Consider the following 11,124-nt stretch of genomic DNA (forward strand, 5'->3'; position numbering starts at 1 on the left):
GTTATGAAGAGGAGATCACCTAGTGTTGTGGTGCCAGCGGAGCTAGAATCGTAGCAGGGTATACTTATATTAAGACTCGGGGATACGAGATGTGATACTAATATAAAGGATCAACCAATTAGAAGTTCCTCGTTGGTTCATCCTTGTATTGCTGCTGCGTATATATGGATATCCAATGCACCACCAGCCATCAGTACAATTTATTATAGATAGATGATTATCAACGTTCATTCGATGTGCGATGGATTTCCAGACATAAAGTATATGTGTGAATATATGGTTATATTGCACAAAAGAAGAGACGATCCAGTTGTTGTCTAATAATTATAAAATATAAGCATCAGGAACGAGAAAAACACGCTGCTCAGTTTCTTCTCGGAGGAGGGCTGCATTAGTGTTTTTGGTGTCTTTTGTATTTTGAGAGCTGCTCGTTTCTTCTGTTTAGAGTCAAGTTAGTGTTTTGTGTCTTTGTTTGAGGCCTGATGTCGAGCAGAGGTGTGTGTAACTGCACTGGTCTGTTATATGTGTGAAGTGTGTGCTTCTCTTCAGCATCATCTTTGTCACTGCTGATTCCTTTGTGTCATCATGTGTTGAGAAGAGAGAACAGTTATAACGGAGGAGCAAAAGGAAGCCCTGAAATCTGCATCAACAAGGAAGTGTTGGCTCACCAGTGATCCCAGCAGAGCCACTGGTTTGGCTCCAGTTGTTCTAGATTCAATGATGTTGTTGCTACAGATACATGTCAGCATCTTTATTGTAGTAAAGTCTTGTAATGTGAAGATAGAAACAAGGCAGCAAACAGCTCCATGATCTGATCTTGATGTTGTTTTTATTCCTGTCTGTCAGAACTGGATTGGAAACTATCAAAGGTTTTTATTCCTGTCTGTCAGAACTGGATTGGAAACTATCAAAGGTCTAAAAACAGCCTCGACCCTCCCACAGAGCAAACTTTACACACCTCATCTTTCAGCTACAATCTTTGTTGCAGGGATCTTCTGCCAAACAAGGCTGAGAGAAGATTTCTTACAGCTGTCATGTTGATGCTGTTTCAGTCTTTGGGCAAACACACTCATATATTAGGGCTGATATCAGGCTGCACAAGTTCTTTGTGTTTGTGATTGTTAGCGCCATTTATAGTTATTACATGTTTTATTTTGAAAGACCTGAAAAGGATATGGTGCTTTTGTTGTGAAAGGTTTGTAAAAAATAAAGCAAGCGAATGGCGGAGCGACACGATGGTTTTACCGTCGTTGCACAAACCGACGCGTAAAACAGCCTCTTGTCCATCCAGACTCTTATTTTAGATATAAGAAAATTAGAGAACTCCAAGAAGAAACAAAGATAGCCATTACATTAAGTAAAACCATCATGCTCCCGAGCAAGACGACTGCATCGCTATGAGATCGTGCAAAGTTTGATACAGCAAGTCAGTTAAGTGCACAGAGCTGTATGCATGAAGAATCTAAGAAAAGAAGAAATAAACTTTCATGGATAAAGTTTTGGACTATGATATGCTGCTAAGCTACAAGTCGTGTTAAAACTGAACAATTGCGATTCTCAACTTCTCACAAATAAGTCAGTGACAGTGTTTTTGGTCTTAAGAAGATGACACTAACTACGAAAGCCTCAGCTTTGTGTCATAGACCATTTTTTTCATGAACACCTGTTGAATTAAGAAGTTGTGTAAAAGGATGACAGAGCATGGCAAGAGCAAAGACTCCAGAGTTGACCCAGCAGCTGCAGTAGTGGGACTAGGCCAAAGAGGGCACAGAAGTACACCGAAAGGGTCTTGGAAGAACAGCTCGGCAGGCACATAAACGCAAGAAGGTCCAAGCTGTCACAATTAACTTCAAAAATGAATAAAATTAGCGGACTGATGAAAGAGAATGAAAGCCTTGACATTGTTGATGAACGTTTAAGCAACTTTTCAAAGCTGCATGAAGAATTCTTACAGGCAAATGATGATGTACTGTCACTGTTGCCAGAAGATGAAAGGAATGTGGACCAGATGCTCTGGTTCAATCCAAAAAAGGAGCAGTTCAGTGGCTTTATAACTGAAGCTGAAAACCGGATCATCACAACAAGACATCAGCATCAAGAAGATTTGAGCCCAGATGACAGCGTGTCACTGACAGCTACACCAGCTGAAAAGAAATCAGGTCTCAGTTTTGCAAGAAGCTCAGCTAGTAGCTGCTCATCAAATTTCATCCATATTGTTTGTACAGCAGAAAGAGGAAGCAGAGTGTGCTGTTCTGCTTGCATATGCAGCATCCTTGACACAAAGAAAAGCCTTAGGCACTGAAAAATGTAAGTTAAAGGCAAGAAGGGAACAGCTTGAGATCGAGACAGCTATTGCTGCTTCTACAGCTAAAATAAAAGTGTTGAATAGGACTGTGAATATGAGAGCTGTAAAAACGATGTAGTTGGAAATAGACAAAAACTCCTTAATTCGATTGTTAAAGCTTAGAGTCTTAATGAAGAGGAACTGCAAAATGCTCTCTGTTAAGTGGAAGCTATAGTTAACAGATGTTAACACATCCAATAATGCCATACCATACAACACCATACCATATAAAGTGCTTTAAAATGAACTCAACTGACACAACGTGCTGTACATTGGAACTACAAAATAAAAATGCATAAGATATAAAACAAACCAATTAAAAGGGTCAAATAAAAAGAAAAGTGAAGTCTTGCTAAGGTCAAAAGCCAACAAATAAAAATGGGTTTTAAGATGCGTTTTCAAAAGTGGCCTGGCTAACGTGCAACAGTAGAGAAAGCCCCGCCCCCTCTGAGCTTTCTCCTGGATCTTGGTACTTCTAGGAGCAGCTGGTCAGCTGACCTTAGAATCTGACATCCATGTAGCGATGAAGATGCTCAGAGAGGTAAGCTGCAGCAAGACTATGAGAACATTTTAAAACAAATATAAGACTTTTAAAATGAACTCAGGCAGCCAGTGCAGTGAACAGGGCTTATGTGCTCTCTTTCACGAGTTCCTGTTTCCTGTTAAAGTCATGCAGCTGCATTTTGAACCAGCTGCAGACGCAAGAATAACGATTGATTGACTGTCACACAAAGTGAATTACTGTAATCCATAAAAGTATGCATCACTGTTTGCCAGTGTTGCCTAAAAAGAAGCGATTTCATCCTTGCCAATCGCTTTAAATGATAAAAACTGAACACAGCTCTGATTTGACTTTTCAACTTATAACCAAGCTCAGTAATAACAGGTTTAGAATATACTTCTGTTGGTTTGGGGTCTCAAATCAACAGAGGAGGACTGACAGGGACCACTGGCTCTAAACACCACCACCTCTATTTTATTTTCATTAAAATGTAAAAAGTTTAAAGCAGGTATAACAGAAAGAGCAGTGGCCCTAAAATTGAGCCCTTTGAGATGCCAGAGAAGCAGCAGATGATTCAGAATAGAGAAGGTAGAGAATAGAGAAAGACCTAAAGCATTTAAGTGCCCACTGAGTAATGTAATCGAGATTTTAAAATGTTATGGTCTACTGTGATCAAGACAGCGGTTAAATCAAGCAGAACCAGAACAACGTGGTTACCAGAATCACATGCGAGAAGGATGTTGTCAGAGACCCTTACTGATGCAGATTTGGTGCTCATCTAGAAAATATTTTTCAAATAAATATTTAGAAAACATTATGAAGGAAATGCAGCTTATAATAGGTCTGTAATTAGCCAGGACAGCGTGATCAAGGCCAGGCTTCTTAAGCAGTGGCTGCTCTGCTGCACATTTGCATTTTGCAGGAACCTCACCAGAGAACAGACTGCTGCTAATAATGGTAAGAACAGACTGCCCTATACTAAGCTAAATTTACTTTAAAAAATCGTTAGGGACAGGATCACAGGACGAACCTGAGGGCTTAATGTGGTGAACCATTTCCTCTAAAAGTGAGAGCATCAAAGGCTTAAACTGAGTGAAAGCAGCAGTGCCAGGGACAGAGACAGATGGGTCAGGAGCTGTGATACCAGCCCTGGTGGTGGAAACATTTTCAATAAGAAAGCACTGAAGATGACTGGAGAGGCGTACAAACAGACATTATGTGGAGTATTAAGAACAAAAGTGTTAAATAACACACGAGGACAGTTATGACTGTCGGCAGAAATCCTGTTTGCAACATGTTTGGTTGTGACGCCAGCAGTGGTTTAAACTTTGAAATGACACCTGCAGTTCATCTTTTTTTCCTCTGATGTTCTGCTCGGTGACGTTGCCTTCTGACAGCAAAGGTTCTGTCATTAGGCTCAGCTTTAGGCTGCCTAGTTCTTAATGGAGCCACAGAGTCCAGGATGATTTGACAGGAAGAATAAAATCTGGAACTTAACTCTTCTAAATATGAGGAGAAACAGTCAGAAGAGACATGGAGCAAACTGAAAGTGGCAAAAAGCAGAGCAGCAGTGGAAGGGTTAATGCCTGTCTGGGCCAACAACAACCACTAAGCCATGTAAAGACCCCAATGATTTAGAAGCATTAACCCCCAATCAGTGTTCCCTCTAAGCTGCGCACTGCTGGCACGTCCCTGCGCACAGAAAATCTAACCTGATTTGAAATTAAAATAAATACGTTAACAATTATTTTTTGCAGTGTTAGTCAGTGACTGGCTGCTCAATTACAACGATGCCACCTTATCCCACAGTCCAGCCATTGATGCAATTCACATTCGTATATACGCAGCTGGTCAACGTCGCTGACAGGCTCTGACAGCGTCCTCATAATAATAATAATAATAATAATGGATTGGATTTATATAGCGCTTTTCAAGGCACCCAAAGCGCTTTACAATACCACTATTCATTCACTCTCACATTCACACACTGGTGGAGGCAGCTTATGTGCCGACACCGGTGTTTTAGCAAAGCGGCTGATGTGGAGTGAAGCCACATTAATGACAACGTGTACAACCATTGGAGACGTGAGCAGGACAGACGGAACAACTGACGGACAAAGCTAATCTTGTGTAGTTAGTGTGTAGTTAGTGTGTAGTTAGTGTGTAGTTAGTGTGTAGTGTAGTCAATAGTTTTGTTCTGTGTGTCAGAACAATGAGGCGCCTGCTGAGTGTTACAGGTGTTACAGCAGTGACACATCTGCTGCTGTCAGGCCTGCAGGTATCAGGCTGTTGTTCTCCTTCATCTCATAGTGGACAGAAATTATTTTTTGGAGTGGCACAAATAATTTGTGTGGCATCAGATTTGATGCAGAACAGCTGATTGTTCTGTAAATAGTTTGAAATGTTTATTTAAAAAACACCTTGGCTGCATTTTTAGGTAAACAGCTGCAAAACACTTTGTTTGCATAACTCAGTTACTTTTTTGAAGAAGTAACTATATAATTAACTGCCCAACGTTGGTCATTATTTACTGTATTTTGCAGACAGAGTTACAGACTCTCTCCCAGACCACAGACTCATCATACAAGTCAGAGCTTTATTTTTTTTTTAAAAGAAAGGTGTGTTTTCAAAATTGGAGTTCAAGTTATTTTTCCTTCCAATAGTGTTAACATGCTGCACAGGTCATGAACAAGATTGTTTTTCATTTTCATTGTAAGTGGGCTAAAGCAGGTAATTAAAAGTAGTCTAACATAAATGTAAATGCTGTAATTTAATTATTTTAATAAACATGTAACTTGGATGCTGGCGTGACCACAGTGCACACGTCTGCTGTCGCTCACAGTGGTCCAAGGGACGCTCAGGGAGTTTGTGTGTTCGCTCAGACACGTGAAACATTAGAGGGAACGTTGCTCCCAATCATCTCTTCTTATTAAAGACATCTCCCTTCCTGCCTCCTTCCTAAGAGAAGTTCAAAAGGATCACATCTGCACGTCACTGCTGAGTATAGGTCCAGTCTATGGCTGATCTCTCATGGAGGTTTTCCAAGGAATACCTGCTTCAGCAAATATTGTAGGAAAGACCTAAGTGGTCTGACATAAAGCACAACTTTATGACTCTTTTCATTGACAAGACGGGAATGGGAAGAGTTGCTGACGAAGAAAGGCCCCTTACTAAAGTGTGTTTCCAGCTGGAGGCAGAAATCATGACTTAATGTAAAAGGATAACTGCATCCTGGAGTTACAACTGGCATGCATGTCGTGTGGGATATCTTTCAGCTAATAAAGAGGAAACGTTAAGGTAACATAAATAGGGTGTAGTGTGTACTTTTGGTTGGCCGCTTCACTTTGTGTGCATGTCAGTTGTTTTGAATTGTTTAGGTTGCCTTGGAGTAGCTTGCTTGTTTTTAGACTTGACTGCTGTTTAGCCTGATTACTGAAGCATAAAGATGCACAAATGGAGCTGCACCTTGAAGCTGGATTCTTTGTCTGCAAGTGAATCAACCACAAAATCCTCCTGCCTGCACTGGTGCAAAGTCACTACACAAAATGATTTGAAAGTCATTAATACAACTTTTAAAGAGTTTAGAAATTGGTTGTAGGTGCACAGGAAGTAGATCTGCGATACACCTGCTAACCAAATGGTATTTAATGACACCCTACATATGAATATCATAATGTGTTACTCTGAGATTCATTCTCTTCTTCTGAAAATGTGTGTTTACAATCTACAGCTATGCTGCTGCTGCCTTTGATAGCAATGTGTTTTCAACTAAATCTCTGGGGAGCAAAGTACGGGGATCAGCCATCTCTGTCCAAGCAAAACACTGGGAATGCTGGAACTATCAAAGTGAGGGTTTTAAGAAAAAATGTATGCTGTCATGAAATTATAACGGATGGCATGGTGGTTCGCACTGTTACCTCACAGTGTCAAGGTTATGGGTTCAATTCCCTCATCAGGCCAGGTTCTCCCTGTGTTTGTGTACTACTTCCTCCCAAAGACATGAAGTTAGTGAGACTAGGGTAACTATCTGCAGTGTTGGGGAGTAATGGAATACATGTACCGCTGTTATGTATTCAAAATACGAGTAACTGTATTCTGTTACAGTTTAAAAAGGTGGTATTCAGAGTACAGTTACTTTGTTGAAATAAAGGGCTTACACGGCAGTCTTTTCCTGTTTCATATGTTCGGCTGTCCCCTCTCTGTTTTTGGTAATTCCATGCCAGTACAAACCCGAACAGAACACGCATTAAGAGGCTCAAATGCCCGTGTCTCAATCTCGCGGCCATTGTCTCACCTCTGCTTGCAGCCGCATAATGATGTGAAGAAATATTTTTAAAAATTATTGTTCAAAAAATTCTTTAATAGGAAGGCAACAGGCAGAGAGTTACAGGCATCGCCCTAAAGAATGCAGCCTGATGGGCAGTGTGGTCCAGCTGTGAGTAAGCTGTTAAGACTCGACTGTACGCTGTGTTCCTGTTTCCTCTGAAACAATAAGCTCCGTTGCAGCAGCCTTTCAACGCCTCTCTCTGTCTCTGCTAGCAAAGTGACCCAGACAACAAAGTAAAGCTAGTTTTCAGCTACGAGCCGACACGAACCCGGCGTATTAGCCAGAGGTCCTTTACTACGCTTCGGAGCCGCGGACCTGTTTTAGATACGCATGGAATAGTTTTCTATACGAGATCGCTGCAAAAAGTGCAGCCTTACCTAATGTCCACCTACTGTTACTCATTTATATGAAGATTTAAATCTAGTTGGTGTTGGTGTGGAGAGTAACCTTCAGTAATGAATCACACAGCAATAGTATGTTCATGTAGTTGTAAAAAGCATGATAATATATGAAGTAATCCAAAGCCCTGTGACACACTGGCAACCAGTGCAGAGTGTCACCTTTTTCTTTTTAGCCTGTCCCATTTGGTTCTTTAGCCGTCAGAATTGTTGTCTGAAGACCAACAAGGAGACCCAATGGATTTACTTTGCCAAATGGATCATCATGGCATTGCCATATTGGTCCATTTGATCGACCTTTGTTGTTATTGTTTATTTTATTTTCAGTTGTTACAGACGGGACAGACATGACTGAGGGATAGGAAAGGGAGAGAGAAAGAGGAAGGAAAAGAAAAACAGAAGGGAAGAGGGACAGTGAGAAAGGAAACTTAAGAGAAAACAAGCAAAAATCAGAGCAACATACTAAACACAACACCATCACGTTAATCTAGCTAAGTGTAAACAGCAGTAAATACTAAATATTGAATGTTGTTGTGCAGCAAGCAGGACCGACAGCGCACAATGTGCTTGGAAATAGCACCAATAGAGGTGTAGTTTGTGTCTATGGACAGTGAACACCCGTGTGCACACCTGTGTGGATCAGCGCACTTGTATTCAAATGGTTTCCACATGTAATGATCTGCTAGAGGGTGTAGAGAGCCATAGCCCCGTCCCCCAGGCATGACGCAGGCATGGAGGAGATCCAGGCCCCAGACATCCAGAGGCCCCAGAGTACAAGAGCCCAAGGAGGACCACTGGAGGGGCATCCATGCCACCCTCCTGGGAGGAGCTGAGGAGATCCCCAGATGAGGAGGCACCCAGTAGCCATGGAGCAGAAGCGAGAGGGGGCTGCAGTGGTGTGCCCGCCGGCTCTGCCGGCAGCCAGCTGTGCCAGAGTGAACCGAGCCGCAGGCCCAGAGGCCGGAGGCCCGAGGGCCCCCCGCACCCCGGAGGAGGCCTGACCGAGCAACAGGCACCAGGCCCCGCCAAGTAGTCACCGGGAGTGAGCTGGTACACACCTGAGCGCCCAGCCCCGGACACCAAGAACCACCAACGCACCGACCCCTGAGGGCATCAGTCACCGGCAGGGAGTGTGGTGAGGGGAGATAGGCCTCCATACTTTGGAGGGCCTGAGATGTACCCAGAGAGGTGGAGTGTAAGACCCGACCTGACATATAGACACAGACAAACAAGCACACACAGACAGGGTCCAGGGTGTACCCACCCTCTCACCTGACTGGGAAAGGCTCCAGACCCCCCACAATCCTTTAAAAGGATAAGCGGCAGGGAAAGGATCGATACAACATAAAATGATAATTCCTGCTACATGTTTTGAGAACAGATCGTTGCCCTGTTAAACTCAAATCAAACCTTGTTTACTTTTATCATTTCTTTGGATTTCTTTCTCATTTTTTTAAACTTTGATTTTTTAGTCTGACAAAAAGCAAAAAATGTTTTTCTGTTTGGATGAAACCATCTATTTCTGAGTCAATCCAGCAATATTCCAAACCCCGGCCAAGAAATGCAACTCTGTGTGCTCCACTTTAATCTGCTGTTCACCAAACTATAATTAAGCTTCGGAGACTCAGGCCCATGTCTGCTCACAGTGGACATGGAAAGAAAAGGGCTGCCATTTACATCCCTCCTCTCCCCCTCGGGCTCCGTGGAGTCAAATTGGTTCCAGATGCGTTCTCTCATGGCCAGCCTCCACAACTGAATCACATCAAGCGAGCAGACGAGAGAAATTTTGCAAAAAACTCAGCAGAGCAAAAATAATGTGTGGAATTTCTACACAAAGTGCGAAGAAAACAGTATCAACTAAAGGCCGGTCATCACTTTAACACATGGCGAGAGCCTTATTCCTGTCGCCAGCCTGCCCAACAATATGCACCCCGAATGAGGATCTAAGTCTTTTGTTTCTTTCATGTTGAGGACAGATGTGCAAGTGGTGAAAAAACAGATATTTAGCCAGAGCAAATCCACATCCTGCACCCATGTGCACTGAACATCAAAGCGCTCGCCAGTTCACACACTGCTAGTTGAGCCCCTTTAGATAAGACACTCACTAAGTTCCACAGAGTTGATGAAAAGCATTAATGACTGGCTCTTCATTCATGTTTACATGGGCTCTTTCTTTTATTCAAACAGCATCTGTGGTGCCCTTCTCACCACAGACAGAGACCTAACTCGGACTACATTTTCATTTTGTTTATTTAAAGTACACATGTGTTGGGGAACATTTATAGAAGCCGAGCTGAACAGTGATTTTGCTGATAAATAAAACACAGACAGACTTCTTCCTAGCAGCTCTGTATATACACGTTAAACTGCTCGTCACATTCGCTTTTAACTCGCCCACCCGACCCACTATGTCCGCCCCGTTTCCTTCCTGTAATTTGTCGCACAAGGAACAAATCTGCTCTTTTGAAAGCATACATCCATAAATGACAGAAGGATACATTTTGGGAGGAGTTTAGATTAACTTTGATCTTTGTCCTTAAAAGCTCGAAGGCTTCTGTGTATTTAAAACAGGACGTCAACTCAATGCGTCGCGTTTCGCAGGAGGGTAAAGCTAACGAATGCTTTCACTAATATTAAAGTTATTCAGATGATCGGAAAAGCCGCACGCCCAACATTTACCACTAAATCCTGTCGCGTAGGAAAATCTCCAATCACTGTGGAGCTCCAGCTTTCCAAATGTGTGTGTGTGTGTGTGTGTGTGTGTGAGAGTGTTTAAACCGTTATTTCCACACTTACACATTCCTCGGTGGGCGGTAGCTTGCAGTGTGAACCAGTACAACCTTTGTTATTTATCAACAGTGAACCGTAATCATACGTTTGGACGTTTACACAAACACTTTAAAGTTTCAGAATAAAACCTAATGACGACTTTGTGTGGTATCTAAATTTACCCACATTAAAGTATCCGGCTGTAAGAATATGAAGAAAGTGGAGTCTTAGTACATCTCAGTTGTGCCAGTTGTCACTGAATAAACACAGTCAGTGATTTTTCAGCACAACATTAAAGCAGACGAACATCTGAGTTAGTCGAGTTTAAGAATATAACGCACACACTCACCCTGAGCTCGCACTGGCCGGCTGTAAAAGTTTACGGCGAGAAGGAAACTGGTTATCTGGAAACACACACGCATCTTATTGAAATCCTAAAGTGCATCGTGGAAAAGAAGACATAGAAAATGCAACATGTTGCTCATTGGGTCGCCGCTCGCTCTCTCGCTGCCCTCTATCCCTCCCTGTGTCCACAACCCCAGGTTTGGCGACCGCAGAGAGCATGCGCAGATTGAAGCCGGAGTCCGGTTAAGTAGATGTTCCACGTCTGTTCAGTGTATGCTGCAGTTTAACCCTCATGTTTACTGTCACTGTTATTATGTTTCTCAGCGAAAAACACATAAAGGTCTATACTAGTCCCTCCCAGGCACAGTCTGTTAGCAGTCAGTACTCCTAATCAGCTTTGGACTTTAGAACTACTGAGGTCATCAAACACGAGTCAGAG

At 42.5% G+C, this 11,124-nt stretch overlaps 1 protein-coding gene across 1 annotated transcript in view; it reads right to left on the bottom strand.

Annotated features, from left to right (window-relative positions):
• reck (reversion-inducing-cysteine-rich protein with kazal motifs) overlaps window positions 1-10,897 on the bottom strand; it is an 87,313-nt gene extending 76,416 nt beyond the window's left edge. The window contains exon 1 of the mRNA XM_042227444.1: window positions 10,690-10,897. Within this exon, the coding sequence (XP_042083378.1) occupies window positions 10,690-10,762 (73 nt within the window). The 5' untranslated portion in view covers window positions 10,763-10,897. The remainder of the gene's footprint in view (window positions 1-10,689) is intronic.
• Window positions 10,898-11,124: the final 227 nt, after the last annotated feature.

Source organism: Haplochromis burtoni, unplaced genomic scaffold (assembly GCF_018398535.1).
Source record: "Haplochromis burtoni strain Fernald_Lab_line unplaced genomic scaffold, NCSU_Asbu1 Contig_261, whole genome shotgun sequence".
In the NCBI taxonomy this organism is placed as follows: Eukaryota; Metazoa; Chordata; class Actinopteri; order Cichliformes; family Cichlidae; genus Haplochromis; species Haplochromis burtoni.